General features: G+C 46.5%; 1 protein-coding gene across 2 annotated transcripts in view; it reads left to right on the top strand.

The window, feature by feature from the left end:
* rhoua (ras homolog family member Ua) overlaps positions 1-21,175 on the top strand; it is a 61,072-nt gene extending 39,897 nt beyond the window's left edge. Inside the window, exons 3-4 of one of the 2 annotated variants that reach the window (XM_034187539.1) lie at positions 19,913-20,101; positions 20,619-21,175. In XM_034187539.1, coding sequence (XP_034043430.1) covers positions 19,913-20,101; positions 20,619-20,891 — 462 coding nt within the window. In that variant the 3' untranslated portion in view covers positions 20,892-21,175. The remainder of the gene's footprint in view (positions 1-19,912; positions 20,102-20,618) is intronic. The other variant, XM_034187546.1, reaches the window with a different exon arrangement.
* Positions 21,176-21,675: the final 500 nt, after the last annotated feature.

The following is a 21,675-nucleotide window of genomic DNA, read 5'->3' as shown; positions in this document are numbered from 1 at the left end:
CCCGTCTGGTCACAAGGTCGAGTCTCTGGCAAATACACACTGTGCACTCCAGTCTTAAATGCCAACATGTTCCAATCCATCCAGATGCACCACAGCTGTGAGTCCTGACGAGTCGCAGGTGATCAGGGTGAGGTCCTGACAGCCTCAGCAACACAGCCACTCAGTCCCAAATGCACGCCACCTGGGAGGAAAACCAAAAGACAGAAACAAACCGGCAGCCAGGCCCCCCCAGCCATATAACAATAACCATGTAACCCCTGTAGAACTTGATCCATCAGTTTCTGGAAGATGGCATGTGCACTGGCAACTCCCTAAGGCAGTCTGTTAACTTTATACAGGTCTTTGTGTGTGTTAATTGTCAAGTACTGTTTGTACTGTTGATAAGCTTGTGACAAATCTAATTTTGTAAATCTGTCGCCTCCTGCCAAATTTGTGAACAAGTCTTGTGGTTTTGGAATGGGGTACTGATCTACCTTCAACCAAGAATTTATGGAAACTTTGTAATCTCCACATATCCTGACAGAATTATCCATTTTTGGTATGTTCACTGTGAGTGCAGCCCACTCACTATAGCTAACAGGTGTAATAACCCCTTTGGTTCCCATTTTACTTAACTGTGCTACTATTGCATCTTTTAGTGCATACGGCACAGGGTGAGGTTTACAAAATTTAGAAAATTTCCCAAAGCACTGTGCAGCCTTTTAATTTCTCAAGAATTCAAACGTACATTTCAGTAACCATGAACGGATAAAGTCAAGAACCATAAGTCTCTCAAAAATGTGCACACAAACCATCTTTAAACTTGTTTGGGACTGGTATGCATTTGAGAAACTTGGCAAATTTAATGTATGCAGCTAGTCAGCTCTGTGTATTCTAGAGCCTGTCAGTTCTCAGAAGCCAGGCAGAGTAGGTCCTGGCTAGGGTCCTATCTGACTGGGCTGCGGCAACCTGCGAACGGCAATTGCGAGGGGAAATCACTTGATTTTGTGCGATGTTTGCTGGGTGGCGCTCTTCCCTCACTTCACTCGCAGGGTGTCACCATGGTTGCGCCTGGATTCTGAATTTTTCAAAGTTGGCAAGGTGACAAGGCTCTTCCCAGTATGCTCCCAGAGGCATCGCTGGTGGCGTGGGACCCGCTGATTGTACTCGCTGCAACTCCTAACATGAGAGATTTATTAGAGAACTGTGGGAGGGGAGGCAAAGGGGAGCGAGGGGTTGAGCCACACACACAAGGTGTGGGGGAGCACTTCACAATAGCGAGGATGATCACAGAGGAACAACACTTCTGGAAGTGGCCAAGCTGCTGTCAGCCTGGCCACAGTTGCATCAGGACTCCTGTTTGAGCTTTCTGGACTTATGCATTTAATGTATTTTTTATTTGTATTGGGGAGCACAAGTCTACAAGAGCAGAGCTCACAGCCTTGTGTCGTTTTGAATCAATTTTTATTTTGAGCGTTCTCTCTCTCTCGCTCTCTCTCTCTCTCTCTCCTCCTCTCTTTCCTGATCTCTGTTTTTCTCTCTCTCTGAGGACGTACAGTGGGAGTTCTTTGATGTGCTCATTAGACTACATTAAATTAGATTAGATTAGATTAGATAGAACTTTATTGATCTCTTGGGAAGACTTTCTCAGGGAAATTGAGGTTCCAGCAGCATTGTATTGCAGCACACAGGGTAAGAAGCACACAGAGCATCAAAAATGAAAGTAAAAAAGAAAAACACCTTGAAAATAGAAATATAAATACACAATATAAATATCAGAAATACTGCTCAATACTGGTTTACTGGCTACTACTGTTCCTCTCATTCCCATCCTGTTGTGTGGGCTGCTGAAGAGGAGGTACTGCTGGCCAACCACCACCAGATGGCGCCCTGCTTGAAGTGCGGGCTTCAAGCAGGAGAGGGCGTCATAGCAACCGGGAGTGACAGCTATCACTCGTCATCAGCACCAGCTGTCACTCATCCACATCACCACCACCATAAAGGCCGGACTGCAACTCCACCTCCCCACGAGAAATCAGCTACCACTCAGGTAACCTTCTCTGCGATTATTTAGATTAAAATATTGTTCTGTGTGCAGCCGTGTTCCTGCGGGCTACAGTCTGAAGCTGGATTGGCGGAAAGTGTGAGTACGACGTCTTCGCCTCTCACTCCTTCCAGGGAAGTGACTGACAGGAGCTGCATAGGTGACTCTGTTTCTGGAGGTGGAGGTTCTCCCTCCCGGTGGAACTGAGTACGGAGAGATTACTGGGTGTGTATCCACGCACCCACCATTAACTGTTTCTGTTTCTGCCAGCAGTACCAGGTCTGACAGCTGGAGACGGTGGCCACCTGGGACCAGGACTTGGCGGCTCCGGTGTTCTTCAGATCCGTTGGCGGTGGAAGCCGTGTGGGATCCGGCTCTTCTCTGGACAGACGTCTTCTATCCTCGAGCCTGCCCACACGTCACCTTGTGTATGATTGACTGTACTCCTCAACTGCAATTGTCTGTATTCCTTTGTGCAATTCACAACATTAAATTGTTACTTTTTGGCTTAATCCATTGTCCGTTCATTACCGCCCCCTGTTGTGGGTCCGTGTCACTACACTTTCACAACAGGATTTCTCGGCCAGCGTCATGGATCCCGAGGGACGTCAACCATCGCTTGAACAGCCAATGGAAGAGAGAGGTGAACAGGCGTCAGCAGGAGGCGAGTTAGGTGAGCTGCAGCAAATCTTAACCGCTTTCACTGCTCGGTTGGACTTAGTCACTGAGCAGAATGTTATTCTCAATCGGAGGATGGAGGCTCTCACCGCCCAGGTGGAAGCGCGTGCTCAGGGCGCTGCTGCAGCACCACCTCCTGCTGACCGGAGGCCTGAAACAGACATTCCGCTGGTCGTTCAACGACCCCCCCCACCATCCCCTGAAGCTTACATAAGCCCTCCGGAGCTGTACGGAGGCTGTGTCGAGACGTGCGCGGACTTCTTAATGCAGTGCTCGCTCGTCTTTTCACAGCGTCCCGTCATGTACGAGTCAGACGCCAGCCGGGTGGCTTACGTAATAAATTTGCTTCGAGGAGAGGCATGCGCCTGGGCTACGGCGCTCTGGGAGCAGAATTCACGGCTCCTAACGACATATAATGGGTTTGTGAGGGAGTTCAGACAGGTGTTCGACCACCCTCATAGAGGCGAGACCGCTTCAAGCGTGCTGCTGTCGATAAGACAGGGGTGCCGGAGCGCGGCTAAGTATGCAGTTGACTTCCGCATCGCGGCAGCGCGAGCCGGCTGGAATGCTGTTGCGCTCCGCGCCGCCTTCATAAACGGACTGTCTCTGGTCCTTAAGGAGCACCTGGTGGCGAAGGACGAGCCGTGGGATTTAGACGGGCTTATCGACCTGGTTATACGGTTAGACAGCCGATTAACAGAACACCGACGGGAGCGAGACGAAGGGCGTGGTCAGGCACAAGCCGTCCCTCTTCCTCCCGGGTCCGAAAGGGAGCCGTCTTCCCCACGCTCCACAGCCAGGGTACTCCACGTGACGACAGCTCCCCCTGCTGCCGTTGTTAGAGAAACGAGCAGGACCAAAATAAGATCAGATCAGAGACAAAGGAGGCTGGTCCGTGGGGAGTGTTTTCTCTGCAGCTCAACCGAGCACACGCAGAGAAACTGCCCCAAACGGTCAAAACAGCAGCATTCATCCTTAGAGACTGGGCTAAGGGTGGGTTATAATACTCACACTGGGAAACCCCGACGATCTGCACACATCCCAGTTACGATCCTGAGTGGGGATCTAACCCTTCACGCCCCAGCACTGGTGGACACGGGGTCAGAGGGGAATCTGCTGGATAGCAGATGGGCAAAGGAGGTTGGGCACCCTCTAGTGGCCTTACCGTCACCATTGTCGGTACGGGCACTAGATGGCACCCATCTTCCACTAATCACACACCAGACACAGCCAGTGACATTAGTTGCGTCTGGAAATCACAGGGAGGAGATTGTGTTTTATGTAACACCTTCTACCTCCCGAGTGATTTTGGGTTTTCCATGGGTGTTAAAACACAATCCCCGGATTGATTGGCCGTCTGGGGTTGTGGTTCAGTGGAGCGAAACCTGCCATCGGGAATGTTTAGGATCCTCGGTTCCACCCGGTGTGACAGCTAAGGAGGAGGTTTTAGTCCCCCCCAATCTGGCGGCGGTGCCAGCCGAGTACCATGACCTTGCTGACGTCTTCAGCAAGGATCTGGCACTCACGCTGCCCCCGCACCGTCCGTACGATTGTGCCATTGATTTGATACCGGGCGCTGAGTACCCGTCCAGCAGGCTGTACAACCTCTCATGTCCGGAACGCGAATCAATGGAGACCTACATCCGGGACTCGTTAGCTGCCGGGTTGATCCGGAACTCCACCTCCCCGATGGGTGCTGGTTTCTTTTTTGTGGGCAAGAAGGACGGCGGACTCTGTCCATGCATTGATTACAGAGGGCTGAACGAGATCACGGTTCGCAACCGATACCCGTTACCTCTGTTGGATTCAGTGTTCACGTCCTTGCATGGAGCCCAAATTTTCACAAAATTGGATCTTAGGAATGCTTATTACCTGGTTTGGATCCGGGAGGGAGACGAGTGGAAGACGGCATTTAACACCCAGTTAGGTCACTTTGAGTACCTGGTCATGCCGTTCGGCCTCACCAATGCGCCTGCGACGTTCCAAGCGTTGGTTAATGACGTCTTGCGGGACTTCCTGCATCGGTTTGTCTTCGTATATCTGGATGATATACTCATCTTTTCTCTGGATCCTGAGACCCATGTCAAGCATGTACGTCAGGTCCTGCAGCGGTTGTTGGAGAACCGGCTGTTTGTGAAGGGCGAGAAGTGTGAGTTCCACCGCACTTCTTTGTCCTTCCTGGGGTTCATAATCTCCTCCAACTCCGTCGCCCCTGATCCGGCCAAGGTTGCAGAGGTGAGAGATTGGTCCCAACCAACAAACCGTAGGAAACTGCAACAGTTCCTCGGTTTTGCAAATTTCTACCGGAGGTTCATCAAGGGCTACAGTCAGGTAGTTAGCCCCCTGACAGCCTTGACCTCCACAAAAGTCCCCTTCACCTGGTCGGATCGGTGCGAAGCCACGTTTAGGGAGTTGAAACGCCGGTTCTCGATTGCACCAGTTCTGGTGCAGCCCGATCCCAATCGCCAGTTTATAGTTGAAGTGGACGCCTCTGACTCAGGGATAGGAGCGGGGACTCCGACAAGGTTCTCCATCCACGTGCCTACTTTTCCCGCAGGTTCACCCCGGCTGAAAGGAACTATAACGTCGGCAATCGGGAACCTCTTGCGGTGAAGGAGGCTCTTGAGGAGTGGAGACACCTGTTGGAGGGAGCATCGGTACCATTTACGGTTTTCACGGACCATCGGAACCTGGAGTACATGCGGACCGCCAGGCGTCTGAACCCCAGGCAAGCCCGCTGGTCACTGTTCTTCGGGCGTTTTGACTTTAGGATCACCTACCGCCCCGGGACGAAGAACAACGATCTGATGCCCTGTCCCGGGTGCACGAAGAGGAGGTCAAGACCGAGCTGTCAGACCCAACGGAAACCATCATCCTCGAGTCCACTGTCGTGGCCACCCTCACCTGGGACGTGGAGAAGACCATCCGGGAGGCCCTGACACGGAGCCCGGACCCGGGGACAGGTCCGAAGGACAAGTTGTACGTCCCACCAGAGGCCAGGGCTGCGGTCCTAGACTTCTGTCATGGTTCCAAGCTCTCCTGTCATCCAGGGGTGCGAAGGACCGTGGCAGAGGTCCGGCAGCACTTCTGGTGGGCGGCTATGGAAGCCGACGTCCGGGAGTATGTCTAGGCCTGCACCACCTGTGCCAGGGGCAAAGCCGACCACCACAAGACCCAAGGCCTCCTCCAGCCTCTGCCCCTGGTCTCACATCGGCCTGGACTTTGTCACGGGCCTCCCGCCATCCCAGGGCATGACTACCATCCTCACGATAGTGGACCGGTTCTCCAAGGCGGCCCACTTCGTGGCCCTCCCGAAGCTTCCGACGGCCCAGGAGACTGCAGACCTCCTGGTCTACCACGTCGTGTGTCTGCATGGGATTCCATCGGATATTGTCTCAGACCGTGGTCCTCAGTTCTGCTCTCAGGTCTGGAGGAGTTTCTGCAGGGAACTGGGGGCCACCGTGAGTCTCTCGTCCGGGTACCATCCTCAGACAAACGGACAGGCAGAGCGGGTGAACCAGGAATTGGAGCAGGCCCTCCACTGCGTGACCTCCGCGCACCCGACGGCCTGGAGTGGACCATCTGGACTGGATTGAGTACGCTCATAATAGCCAAGTATCTTCTGCTACCGGCCTCTCCCCGTTTGAGGTGTGTTTGGCGTACCAGCCCCCATTGTTCCCGCTAGTGGAGGGAGAGGTCGGGGTGCCCTCAGTCCAGGCCCATCTGAGAAGGTGCCGTCGGGTGTGGCGTTCCGCCCACTCTGCCCTGCTCAAAGCCCGGACGAGGGCCAACAACCATGCAGACCGCCGGCGTGCCCCGGCCCCTACGTATCAGCCTGGGCAGAAGGTTTGGCTTTCCACAAAAGACATTCCCCTGCAAGTGGAATCCCAGACGTTAAAGGACAGATACATTGGCCCTTTCACCATACTCAAAATCCTCAGTCCATACATCTGGTTTTCCATGTGTCACGCATCAAACCTCACCACGTTTCACCCCTCTGTACCCCCGGACAGGCGCCGCCTCCTGCCCGGATCATCAACGGGGAGCCGGCTTAGACAGTGCGCCGGCTCCTGGACGTCCGTCGGAAGGGCCGGGGGTTCCAGTATTTGGTGGACTGGGAGGGGTATGGACCCGAAGAACGCTCCTGGGTGAAGAGGAGCTTCATCCTGGACCCGGCCCTCCTGGCCGACTTCTACAGGCGGCACCTGGACAAGCCTGGGGTCCTGTTGTGTGGGCCGCTGAAGAGGAGGTACTGCTGGCCCACCACCACCAGATGGCGCCCTGCTTGAAGTGCGGGCTTCAAGCATGAGAGGGCGTCATAGCAACCGGGAGTGACAGCTGTCACTCGTCATCAGCACCAGCTGTCACTCATCCACATCACCACCACCATAAAGGCCGGACTGCAACTCCACCTCCCCACCGAGAAATCAGCTACCACTCAGGTAACCTTCTCTGTGATTATTTAGATTAAAATATTGTTCTGTGTGCAGCCGTGTTCCTGCGGGCTACAGTCTGAAGCTGGATTGGCGGAAAGTGTGAGCGCGACGTCTTCGCCTCTCACTCCTTCCAGGGAAGTGACTGACAGGAGCTGCATAGGTGACTCTGTTTCTGGAGGTGGAGGTTCTCCCTCCCGGAGGAACTGAGTACGGAGAGATTACTGGGTGTGTATCCACGCACCCACCATTAACTGTTTCTGTTTCTGCCAGCAGTACCAGGTCTGACAGCTGGAGACGGTGGCCACCTGGGACCAGGACCTGGCGGCTCCGGTGTTTTTCAGATCCGTTGGCGGTGGAAGCCGTTTGGGATCCGGCTCTTCTCTGGACAGACGTCTTCTATCCTCGAGCCTGCCCACACGTCACCTTGTGTATGATTGACTGTACTCCTCAACTGCAATTGTCTGTATTCCGTTGTGCAATTCACAACATTAAATTGTTACTTTTTGGCTTAATCCATTGTCCGTTCATTACCGCCCCCTGTTGTGGGTCTGTGTCACTACACTTTCACAACACATCCTCTGTCTTCCTGTTACTCCTCCTCCCCTGAGTGAGGAGTTGTACAGTCTGATGGCCTGAGAGACAAAGGAGTTTTTCAATCTGTTCTGCACTTGAGAAGGAGCAGTCTGTGGCTGAAGAGGCTCCTCTGGTGGCTGATGACGGTGTGCAGAGGGTGACTGGGATCGTCCATAATGACCAGCAGTTTGTCCAGTGTTCTCTTCTCTGCCACTGTCACCAGTGAGTGCAGCTTCATGCCAACCACGGAGCCAGTCTGATCAGTTTGTCCAGCCTGGATGTGTCCATCTTGGATGTGCTGCCCCACTCAGCACATGACGGTGTAAAAGAGGACGCTGGCTAATACGCACTGGTAGAACATCCACAAGAGTTTCCTGCAATCGACTGCATCCTCCTCAGAAAGTACAGTATGCTCCGTCCCTTCCTCTAAAGGTGGTAGCTGCTCAATCATGAAAACATTTCTTCAAAGGTGTCAAAAAAAAAAAAAAAAAAATCAGAGAGAATCAAAGTCTCAAAACAACAGACAACTTCAAAAAAGAGATAATGGACAAGCATTTTTATACACTTCAGCGGTCAGTAACTCCACCCAAAGTGGGTGGCCTTTCTAAACTTAGCACTTCTTACACCAATAAAAACAGTTATTAATGATATCATTATACAAATTCAAATTAGTTCATTTCTTGGAAATCCCCCAGCCAGTGAGTTTACTCTGTCAGGGTGGAGGTGTTAAAAAAACCTTCGTCATGGGAAATGATCAGGCTAGTGGGTTCATTTCTGGGTCAGCAGGCCCTGAGTCATGAAAATTTACTCCTCTGGTAAATGCCACATTTTTAATCCAATATTCATTTTCTTCACAGATTAAGTGTTTCACTCAAATGATACCTTTAACTCCAATTTCTGGTCTTCTAGTTTCCTTTGAAAAAAAACATACATTTTGTACAAAACATATTTTCTTTTAAACATCTATTCATTGTCATCAGAAATACACAACAAACCCATTTTCTGGCATTACATATTATCATAAGTTTTTCATTAGCACATAATCTTTCTTTAACAAAAAAATTACACGAGAGTATTTGTAGGAATCCACAGCCTCCACCTCAGCTCCCTCGATCAGAACTGGTTGCGGACTTGGTCTGGACTTCCCAAAGTCAATGACCAGGTCCTTTGTCTTCGAGGTGTTGAGCTGTAGATGGTTTGTGTAGCACCATGCAGCAAAGTCCTTCACTAGGCTCCTGTAGTCCTCTCTGTCATCCATGATGCATCCAACAGTGGGTGTGTCATCTGCAAATTTCTGGATGTGACACAGCTCAGAATTGTAGCAGAAGTCAGAGGTATACAGGGTGAAAAGAAGAGGGGCCAGCACCGTGCCCTGGGGTACTCCGGTGCTGCTGATCAGTGTCAGACACGGCAAGGGTCCACTCACATCCTGTTCAGGTTGTCCTGAAGCACATGGGGCTGGATGGTGTTGAAGGTGCTTGAGAAGTCCAGGAAGAGAATCCACACTGTGCCGTTTCTCTTATCCAGGTGCAAGTGGACTTGGTGTAGCAGGTAGAGGATGGCATCCTCCACACCAACATCTGCCCAGTATGCAAACTGCAGACAGTGTTAGGCGTGCTGCACCTGGGGTTTGAAGAAGTTGAGGAATTCAGTTCAATTCAAGTTTATTTATATAGCACATTTAAACACAGCTGCAGCTGACCAAAGTGCTTCACAATAATAGCAATACAAAACTGTAAAATATTGACAAAGGAAAAGAATAATACATCTAAAAATACAGAGCAACATAGCAGAGCAAAGCATATACCACTTAGCCAGTGTTGAAAGCCAGGGAGAAGAGATGGGTTTTCAGTCTGGACTTAAACTATCCCAACGACTCTGAGGACCTGACAGACAGAGGAAGATTGTTCCAGAATCGTGGCGCTGCCAAGGAGACTCTGGAACAGCTCAATGCTGGCGCAGCTCTTCCTCAGCAGAGGAAGAGCTGCATCTTCATCAGATGTGAAGTGACTGTCACTGGTCAGAAGTCATTCAGCTCACTGGGCCGGTTCTTTTTAGGGACTGTAACGATGCATGAAGTCTTCCAGAGGGTGGGCACTCTCCCTAGCTGCAGGATACGGTTGAAGATACATTGTAGTGGCTCTGCCAGTTCAGCTGCACAGGTCTTCAGTAGTTGGGGACCCACAATCATTGAGGAAATATGATGACATTCTTTCATTAAACGACACACTGCTCATATCCATCTCCAACAGCACACATCTGTGTCTTTAAACTGGGAAAATTTTTCTGCTAAATGGTGTAGCACCTGGCCTTGATTCGCCCTAATTAAAAAAATACATTAATGCTGTCTCAACAAAAACCTGAGTTTTGAACTGCAGACAAAGACTGTGCTCACTCACAGTTGAGAAATTCCTAAGTCATCTGGTGAGCTTCAGATAAGCTTGGAGAGATCCCCCCATGGGCCAACGCTGGGCTTCACAGCAAACCAGAATGGTAACTCAAAGTTCTTCAAAGGGAATCCTTTAAATTTCGGTCACTATGAATTGCATGACATTATAATGGCTTCACGTCAGAATCTGAGCTTCTACAGGCCAGGAGAACCCAAATTTTATGACTTCATCCAAGGCCAGAACCTCTCCACACTGCCAGAGGACCTTCCCCATGATAACACGTGGCCATAAAACTTTATCTTGACAATCAGCTTTTATCTTTAGGTCTAAGCAAAGGAAAAGACCTTTTGTTTAAAATAAAAAGAATTAGATCAGTATTCTCTTATCAGTATATATAAAAAACTTCTAATGTTGTCTGTATTGTTTAATCAAACGAAATGCTTTGCATATAATCCTTCCATTTTATTGATATGTGTTCCTTGTAACTGATGTGTGTTTAAGTGTGATCTTTCTCCATTATAAATATGTTGATGGTGAAGTACTGTGTTTATCCAAAGGATGTGTTTAAGTGATGATTAATAATGTGTATCCATTTGAGTGTCTTAGAACGATATTATACCAAAATAGTTAATGACAGGACTGAGCGGAGGCGAGACACAGACAGAGGCTGGACGCAAATGCAGGCTCACCACAGGACGTATGCGTAAAGGATGGTTTAATTCAGACCTGGGTTCAGTAACAGGAAGGCAGTGCGCGGAGCAAAAGTACCGGGCAGGGACAAGACAGAGGACGTGGTCAAAAACAAGCAGGGTCAGTACACGAGCAAACAGAGTTGTCAGGGCTGAGGCAAAAGGCAGGATCCGGTACACAGAGCAGAGTCAAAAAACACGGCAAAACAGGACTGAAACAAAGTGCTGGTGAGTGAATGAATCAACAAACGAGCAGGGAGGAAGTGAACTGAAGCAGTTTAAATAAGAACAGGTGTTAATAAGATAATGAGGTGCACGTGGAGGAGGAAGGGTCTGGAAGGGGGCGTGGTCAGGTGACAACTAAGAGGCAAAAGAGATACAGAAAGGCGGTGGCAAATGGGCAAGTAAATGACAGATGAAGGGGCGTGGCCAACAGTGATGACAAAGTGCAGGTGTGGGACATGAGTGATCAGAAAGAGACTGTGATAACAATGAAACTGGACATGACAACTTAGAGACCTGAGAGGAGTGCAGACAAAGAGAGAATAACAGGCAGGTGCAAGTGAGCGGTGAAGAGAAGAGACTGTGATAACAATGAAAACTGGACATGACAACTAAAGATCATACAAAGAAAACATGAGCACAAATCTAAACTTGATCAGGACTGAAAAGCATACCAGAACATGATAAACAGAATCATGGGAAATAACACATTGTGACAAAACCAAGTGGAACAGACAGACAAAACTATAAGAAAAACAGAAACTAAGTGATAACAAAACCTGGCATAACAGTACTACATAATAGAAATGAGAACAGCAAAAACAATAGGCAAACAATAACCAAATGACAAACCATGAAAACACAGACTGATAGAACAAACCAACATACAACAATGCATACCACCTGGTGGGATGCATTCAGGACTGAGTGGCTGAGCATTAGGACCTCACCCTGAACACCTGAGGCTTGTTTTCACATGCAGGTCATCAGGACTCACAGCTGTGGTGTATTTTGTCTTGATCAGAGATTGCTGCATTTAAACCTTGAATGCACAGTGTGTGATTGCCAGAGACTCGACCTTGTCCCATGTGAGATCAACGTCAGGAGAACAATCTCACCATCACGGACGCAGAGACCGCTCCAGGTTTGACGCCACAGTCTGTGAAGGAGGATTGGGTGAGGTCTCATGCTCTTCAGCACACTTCCTGAGGTAATTTGGTTTTGGTGACTTTTATGAAGTAATGACAGTGGATTTGGTGTCCCTCACACCTTGTGTTATTGAGCTGTCACGTTATGCTAATTGTCTAATCAGCTTCTGCTGCAGTGGAGATTTGAACTGAGTTGTTCTGTGCCTGCAGGGTGAGAAGCTGATGTATAGATTTAAGCCAGGAAGTGTTTGCTGATTGCGTGCACCTTTGAGTTGTGTCTCTCTGTGTGGAGTTGGACTCACCTCCATGTTTTCTTTCTTCACAGACTTGGTTTGTCGCGGCCACCTGGGGGGTGTCGGCGGGGTCCCTGGGTCCGAACTGCTGTGGCTCCAGACCGTTTGCGCTGTTGAGAGCGCGCCGTGTTTCCACCTCACCAGACCGCGGACATTTTAGTTGTTTAGCACGTCACTCACTGTTATGTTTATTAAATTCTGTTATCCTTTGAACTGTGCTCTGCTTATTTTATGCTGGGTCCTTTCAAACGCTGGGTCGGTGCTCCAACCGCGTCTGAAACATAACATGAAGCCTGGAACTGGGCGAGGCATGACAGTTAATGTGTTTAAATAGTTGAATCATTTGGGTCTGCCCTGTGAACACGTGAAGTTTTCTGTGAGATTACACACCCTAAATGGGCGGAGTTCGGTGACATCAGTCCCCCTTAAAAAGTTAGAACAGAGTGCTGCTCTCTCTCTTCACTTCTCTCTTTTGTCTCGCTTAACTCGCTCTCTTCCTTTCTAAAACGCTTAATTATTTTTGGGTCAACAAGGCCCCATGCTAAGCTAACCTAGCTGAAGCTACCACATGGCATTCATTCTTTGTTTTATTCTTGTCTCAATTTTTGAGAATTTGAACCTGACGCATTAAGGTGAGTCAAGTCTTTTGAAATTTTAAGAGAACTTCAGATTTTGAACTTTTCAAAATAATAGAGAATTTACAGAAAAGCGACTTTTCTGTCGGCTAATTTTCCAATGTTCTTAAAGTATTACCTTTTTTCTAAATTCACGAAGACTTTTAATCTGGCTCCAACAAATTTTTAAAGCTACCAGAAACCATTTTCAACAAACGCCTTCCACCTCGGGGGTCCAGCAAGCTGACGACCTGACTGCAAGCAGCCATCTTGTCAGTAAAGCCAGCCGACACAAGCCTTTTGGATCACCCTGGGAGACCACTGAGTTAACCCCTGACCCAAGTGAGCACGCTGCAGAACCTACATCAGTGACGGACGGACGGATCATCTGAACCATCTTTTCAATGGACCAGCTAAGTGACCCAGTTAAAGGTTCCAGAAAAAGGGTTTGCTGTCAATGGATACATAAGTGGCATCTCCTTATTATGCTCCTCCTTATGCTCCTCCTTTTTAACCATATTCATATGTTTGTTTAAAATTTTCTTAAAACAATTGGCTTCAAATTTCATCACTAAATTCTAATCAGATTTATTTACTTAAAGTCTTTAAGCTTCATTTCTCTTTCTTCCAACGTCTCATGAGTTAGTAAGAATTGTCCATAAATGAACTTATTTAATCACTGTCCACAAGAATGCCAGTAAACTGTTTATTTCTTGTACAATTGTAAATAAATTGTAAATATTTCTTCTGTGGTTCATTTTGTGTTCAGAAGGAAACCTTTGGTCAATCGTATCGTAGAATTCGGACTTCCAGACCGAGACTGATTAATCAAATTGTGACTGATTGATTAATTTGAGACTGATACATTAATGAATGTTTAAATTAAAGTACCTATGCTTCAAATAGGTGGTGCCCCGAGTAAATTAAATAATAATTGTTAAACCCTAAAATTGTTAATTATTTTGGTGACCCATTAAATGGTCTAGGCCAATCTAATTCAATTTGGGTACAATACCTAATTACATTTTATTTTGGTGCTCCCCTGTGAGCCAATCTAGAATTGACCAATTTGTTATATCTTTATGGTGCCACCTTGTGAGGTCTAGCAAATATTTGTTACAATGGCGTGCTACAGAAATGTGACGTCATATGTCCATCAGAGCCAAAACGCTGGAGGGCAGAGGAGGACACATCTGTGCCGAATCAGGGTGCGGATGCACCTCGGATCTGCTGTGGAGGCTCCAAGTGAAATACCAAGGGAACAGCCAAAAGGACTTACAATGTTATTGCAGAATTAATCAAATCAAAGAATGCACACCTCCAAAGTGCTGCTGGACATCGCTGCATCATGGAGAAAAGCTGTTCTAGCACATGTATGATCGTTGTCCATGGATCTTGAAGTGAAGGACAAAAGGATCATAAAGAGGTGAATAGGCTGGATGTATATACTGGTCATGAAAGAAAGGACACTAGATCCAGCAGGGACATCATTCTGCACATCGGTGAATGCACTGTATGTGCTTTATTATTATTTTATTTATTATTATTTTATTATTTATTTTATTTTATTTTGCCATTACTGGGAACAGTAATGGCAAACACAGAGCATTCATATGGATAATAGCAGGATAATAAGAGCTTAACACTTTGTCCGCAAACATGTCATTCGGCTTCAGCTGTGAGTGGCCACTTTAAGGCCCATTTACACGAGCATACCTTTGCATCACGCAATAGCATGAACTGGTGCACGTGTGCGCCTAACAAGCTTCAGAAAGCATTTTGAGCTGTCGAAAATGGTAATTATTTGTCTTGTTTACATTGTCATGGCTTGATAAAACAGTTGCGTGTTCTTTGCTTCTTGTGTGCAGCTGTTAAAGTATGTTTATAACAGATTTAACTTCTTGTTCTAATCATTCAGACGAGCTGCGCTCTGATGCGATACGCTGATGTCACCACTCGCTCTGTTCACTTCTCTACTCCACTTGACGAGCTGCACGTTGTGTTGAAGATTAGATCGTGCCACATAGCATGACATTTGTGCGTGAAAGATTTTTTGAACATTTCAAAATTCTCTGTGCACAATAGCACGCACCGGTGCCCCTCTGGTGTCCTGTCTGCACCCGTTAAAGACAAGTTTACTCTCCAGCACGACACATCATGACACAGGTCGTGAAAGCAAAGGAATGTTCGTGTAAATGCCCCTTCAGTGAGATACCAACTGCACCACTGTCGCTCATTCACGTTTGGTCGCTAATTTGTTTCTCCAACTGCTCTCCAACAGTTGCACCCAGTGAGATTGGACCATTAGTACTTGGCTGGGAAACCTCTGTGTGGGTTTCTGTTGTGTGTTGGGGGGGTTTGGCTGGACATTTTGGTGTTCTTTTCTTTTCTTTGCTCTCCAGGTGGTATGCAAACGGGTTTTTGTCTGTGGAGAAGGTGCTGGCAGAAGAGTCCTTCACCCTCATCAGCGTGATATGCAGCACCTGTGGATGATGCTCACGTGCAACCTTAAAGACTTTCAGCTGAAGCAGATAATGAGATGGCGTTCTGCATTTAAGCCATGAGTGATTCAAGCAGAATTGCCGGGAACTCGACCTTGTGATGTTCGTTTGTGAGATGCTGAGGACCGCGCCTGGGTTTGACACATCGTGCCTGTGAAGGAGGACGGGTGAGGGACACATGCTGTCAGCACATATCAGAGGTGATTTGATTGTCTGAATAATTGTTAACAGTAATTTGGTATTTTGTTACGCAGTATATGTGAATATTGATGAGAGTTGTGCAGCTTGCTTCTCACGGCCGTGGAGTGCGGACAGATGATCCTCCACCTGTTGTGAGAAGCTGCTCATTTACATAAAGCTTAAATTCAGACCTGAATGTGTTGCTGATAGTGTGTGCCTTTGAAGGATATTAGTTGTAGCTGCTGACTTACCTCACCTTTTCTATCCTTCACAGAGTCGGTTTGTCGTGTCCACCTGGGGGGTGTTTGGCGGTGAACGTGGGTCCAGAGGCGCCGGGCTTCGATCCCTTTGGGCGCTGGAGAGCGCGCCGTCCTTCACTCTGCCAGACAGACGCGTTTTATGTTTGTACACCGAGTATTGCACAAAAGGGGGAAAATAAATTGTTTTGTTATTGGAACCGCTTTCTAGTTATTTTAGCGCTGGGTTCAGTCAGACGCAGGTCCGCTCCTCAACCCGCGTCGACACATAACAGGTTTCTCCAGGTAAAGCTGGAGTCAGTGGCGGTTCTACACTGAAGTACTCCCGGGCGACTCGCCGTCTGAGCGCCCCCCCACCTAAAAAAACAGACAAGATTTTGCACAAACAGCCATTATTTATTATTATATTATTGATATTTTAGAAGTGCTTCTTCTTCTAAAGTGACTTTAGAAGAAGAATCTAAACTGAAATGTTACTAGTGTTCCCATGCCAATGAAATCAAATATGATTCTTTTTCTCACTTAACGTAGACCTGCATTGAAATAAATGTGGTCAGATCTCAGAAAGAAATAGCTGATATGTATTCATAAGACCCTTATGAATGCTGTAAAGTAAATCTGCAAGTCCAAATTTGTAATTCAGCGGAGAAATCTTCGTTTTAAAATGACAAATTTGCAGCTAAAATTTGGCCCTCCGCGAAAACTGTTTGTACATCCGGGACATTGCCGTGATGTAAGGGAGAAGACAGAGCGCTAGCACCTTCAGTCCGATCCCGCGCTTTGAGTGAATGCAGTACTAGCCATTTCTCAATTGAAATTGATTTTATCTGTTAGTAATGTTACTGTTATACACATCCTGGTTTCAACATCCAAAAGTAAGCTGTAATGAATGCGAAATACAGCTCTGCATGCTCAGATCAGCGGCGACATCGACAGCGGGCGACATTCTTCCCCAACCTTACTGCGCCAGCCCGCACACTAAGCGCAGCATGCGAGCGGGTCGTCGCGGTAACCCCGACCCCAGCCCTGCCCTGTGAGAAAATATTGGCTTGCATGGCGTGCCTCCGTCCGTTCACTCATACTGCAGCTGCATTGATCATGCAGATCCTACTTACTTTGCAAAACGTCCCGAAAATATCATTTTTATGCAGTCCACAAACATTCAGTCTTAGAACAAGACAATATAAAACTCACCAATAATTGTTTTTTACGGGGAAATATGATTGAATATAGATCTAGTCTAAAGGCAAAACAATCATGAACAACATCGAAACGGCTGTAGGCTAAAGACAGTAGATTTTCAATGCAACACCACTCAATCAAATGGGCGTATGAAAAAGTCCCCAAAAATAATTTTCAGGCAAAAATAAAAAATGTATACTCACCAAACGTACTGCAAGACAATATGAAGTTTAAAAAAAAGTTGATTCTTCCGTATAAGACAATAAAAAGGTGCTTTTGTAAGAGATGTAAACTGATGTAAATCCACAAATTACAGTTGGCGCATGCAATGCATGCTGGGATAATGTCTTCTTTCTTATGTCTTGGCAGCATCCCAGATGTGATGACAGTTTTGCAGAGGGCCAAATTTTAGCTGTAAATTTGTCATTTTTAAACAAAGATTTTGCTGTTGAATGACAGATCTGGGCTTGCAGATTTACTTTACTAGATTCAAAAGGATCTTATGTGTAAATATGTCATTTTTTGGTCCAAAGATCTGACTGCATTTATTTCAATGCAGGTCTACTTTAAAGAGACCAGTTAATTATAATAATAAGCCTAATTTTAAATTTCATTATTATTATTATTATTATTATTATTATGACAGTGTATATAACAACAAAAAGAGCTGCCAGTTGCTGGAAAATTGTTGTAAAAACAAACTTGCAGGCACACAAAAAAGGGTCAGATTCAGTCACTTCAGCTTGTAATGTGAACACAGCATAAGTTCTAAGCCGTCTTTACAAATAAGCAGGCTCTCCTTTTTGCAAACTTTTTCCACAAGTGGGCAGATTCAAACCTGTTCTTACACCCTGTCTGTCTGCTTTCAAATGCTTTTTATTTCATAAACTGGCTGCCTGCCTCGTTTGCTGCGTGATCCGCAGAGAAATGTGGCGCAAACTTCTGGTTCTGTGCTGCGTCCTCAGTGGCCAGAGCCAAAGCGGAGCAGACTGCATGGGAGGAGACCGCCTGTTCATGGTTTCCTGCCACACACGGAGGGATTCGGCTGTGCCCAGCTGGGGATAATGGTGAATCCTCTCCGTATGCGGCAGGACATGTTACACAATTCAGAAAGAAATGCAGGAATTATAAGCCTGTATTTACAATTTTATGAATGAGATGTGCGTTATTTGGAAGAAAGTCGAGGTGCAACTGACTTTAGCCCGCGACCCCCCCCCCCCCCCCCAAACTTGTCCCTGTCATTAGACAAACCCAGAGGTGAATTGTCCTCTGTGTGCGGTGCGCCCCTCCCCTTTCTTTCACCATCTCACTGCTTCAGCAAGCAGGGGTGCTTGCACCTGCCTGCAGGGGGTGCCAGTTTGCCAATTCTATACACAGTGACAAGAAAACCATTTATCAGTGGAGATGATTTTTTTTTTTAAGTGCTCGTCCCCACGGTGCCGCCCCTCCATAAATGCCGCCCAGGGTGACTGCCGCATGGCCTGTATCAAAACCCGCTGCTGGCTGGAGTTACATCAGGAAGGGTATTCAGTGTGAAACCTGTGCCATATCCCAACATGGATCTGCTGGGGTGACCCTGCAGAAAAACTGGGGCAGCCAAAGGACAACCGTGTAGTAGCTTGTCCCATATACAGACATCTTAGAAATTATTTTAAGTATTTACAGTAGATGTTGAACAAATGTCACTGTTGCTTTCTAACACTTCTGGGTGATGGGTTAAGTTCAGCCCAGTCTCACGTTTTTTTTTTCATGCTCCCAAATAATGAACAAAAATGATTCACATTTTTGTGAAGTATTTCTAATCCCCTAACCATAAGTTAAGCTTCGCCCTTGTTGGGAAGGTGTCGTAGCACGGACCCACAACAGGGGGCGCAAATGAACGGATAATGAGTAAGCCAAAAGGTAACAATTTAATGTTGTGATATTACACAACGAAACGTGTCTTAATCTCACAGTCAATAAACACCAGGTGAAGTGTGGGCAGGCTCGAAGATAGAAGACGCCCGACGAGAGAGAAGCCGCGTCCCACACGGCCTCCACCACCAACGGTCTGAAGAACACCGGAGCCGCCAAGTCCCGAGTCCCCAGGTGGCCTCTGTCTTCGGCTGTCGACCCTGGTACTGCTGGCAGAAAACAGAAATATGATGTGTGAGTGTGAGTCCGCACACTCAGTAATTTACAGTCCAGACACCGTTAGGAGGAAGCACCTCCACCTCTAAATCACACACACTCGTGCAGCTCCTGATCAACCACTTATCTGGGATGGGGTGTGAGGTGAAGCCGTCACTGTCACACCAAACGCCAATCCTCCAGACAAGGCAACACTTCAGGAAAACGGCTGCAACAGAAGTTCAGATTACTATTCAACGTATAAGTCAGCAGAGAAATTACCTTGGTACTGGTAGTCGATTTCTCGGCGGGGAGGTGGAGTTGCAGTCCGGCTTATATAGTGGTGTAGATGAGTGACAGCTGGAGTGATGAGTGACAGCTGTCACTTCCTCTGGGTCTGGCGCCCTCTCGTGCTTGGAGCCCGCACTCCAAGCAGGGCGCCCTCTGGTGGTAGTGGGCCAGCAGTACCTCCTCTTCAGCGGCCCACACAACAGCCCTAACCCTAACCATAACCCCCACAGACCCCCGCGTCGCCCTGCATTTTGTGATACAGTCACAAAATGAATTTGTGCTCCCGTCATGAAAAGCACCACATTTTCTTGACGGGAACATGAACTAATAGATTACTTTACTTTTCGCGATACCATAATGAAATGACGTGATATTGGGTTGATGAGGTACATTAACCACTGTTTCAGGACGCTCGGCAGTGCTTCAAGTTCTCATTATTGCAGCTGATGAGCCACTCGCCACGTATTTGTTTCACCTTCCAGTGTGTTAGGAAGCATCTCATTGTCTTTAACACTCATGAAGATTTTTTGCTGCCCCATTTCTAGGATGAGTTTGACAAGCTGAGGCCTCTATGCTACACCAGCGCTGACGTTTACCTGTTGTGCTTCAGCGTGGTTAGCCCCGCCTCCTTCCAGAATATTCCTGATAAGTGGATTCAGGAGATCCGTAGACACTCCCCCTTTACTCCGCTTGTCCTCGTTGGAACTCAGTGTGATCTGAGAGAAGATGTTAAGGTATCACTATGTTAAATGTGCTCTGTGCATTACAGTATTTATTGTACATAAATTATTAGGACCATATTTTTTGGAGTATAAGCCGCACCTTTTTTCTGAATTGTCATCTTTTTAATTTGGGATTTTTGTAAATTGTTGTACTGTACTTTTTATTATTATTATAAATAATTTGTTATTATTATATAAATAGTTATTATATTAATAATTATTAATACGGAATGGATGATTTTCATGATGATCAGTATTTAAGTAGTTGCAGGAAATCCCAACTAATAAATTAATAAATAAAAGTGGCATACAGAACATATGGCATGTTGCATCATTGTGAGTGATGAAGTAATTTCATCAATATATTATATGTTGCAATGCATCATATAGCAGATATATCAGTTGCTTTCTTTAACCCAATTTTACAATGTTTTATATCTTTGACTGTATACAGGTTTTGGAGCACTTTCATATAATTTCATTTCATTTTGCAACAAGGGAAAAGTACAGTGTGATCTCCTCTTTTTAGGTCCTCATCGACCTGGCTAAGTACGGGGAACGGCCTGTGGACCCAGCAGATGCCAGGAACTGTGCAATGGAGATTGGAGCTGTAGCCTATGTGGAGTGTTCATCCCTAACCCAAAAAAATCTGAAAGAAGTTTTTGATACTGCCATACTGGCCAGCTTGCAGAACTGCAGCTCCCATAATCCTCAGCAGCAACAAAAAATGCAAAGACAGACCCCAGACAAAATGAAGAGTATATCAAAATCATGGTGGAAAAGGTACTGCTGTGTGGCCTAGACACTGAACTGTGACTCTTTGAGGTCTTGTTGCTGGTCGGGCTTTAGGTTTGAAGCCTCTTTTAACTTTAGCCTGCTCTGGATTAATCTGGGTTCAGGATCTATATATTTGGATTGTTTTGTTTGTTTGTTTGTTTGCTTGTTTTTGCTTTTTTTTTCATGCAGATTCAGTCTGCTATTGGGCAGGGCCATAACCGAAGTAAGACAAATCCAAAACATTTTGCTTTATTTGGTGAGCTGTTAATTTCATCATGAATGAAAAATATATGCAGTGCTCTGAAACTACAGCAGAGGATGTAGTTTCCCTAACAGTGTATTAAAGATATTAGTCCATCGACTTGCAGTAGAAAGAAGATCATTTTAGACTTAAAATAACCTAAACTGAACCTGTTTCTTTTCTACTTAGATTTGTTTCAAAGTCAAAGCTGGCTTTATTGTCAGTTCTTCACATGTACTAGGCATACAAGGAATCAAAATTTTGTTTCTCACCTTCCCTCAGTGATGACAGGACAATACATTTCGACAATAAGGACAGTAAAGTGCACATGTATTTACAGTGTAGTGTCTGAGGTAATAGTAAAAGTGGAAAGTGCAGTAGTGCAAACCATTCAGTATTTGTAGCAGCAGCAGATTTTTGTTAAGACACTGTGCAAGTGGTGTGGTGGTGATAAAGTGAAACAGTGCAGGACATTGGTCATGGGCAACAGATTTATATATATATATATGTGTATATATATATATATATATATATATATATGTATATATATATATATATATATATATAT

Source organism: Thalassophryne amazonica, chromosome 2, assembly GCF_902500255.1.
Source record: "Thalassophryne amazonica chromosome 2, fThaAma1.1, whole genome shotgun sequence".
NCBI lineage: Eukaryota > Metazoa > Chordata > Actinopteri > Batrachoidiformes > Batrachoididae > Thalassophryne > Thalassophryne amazonica.
This window is presented reverse-complemented; position numbering and strand designations above follow the sequence as displayed.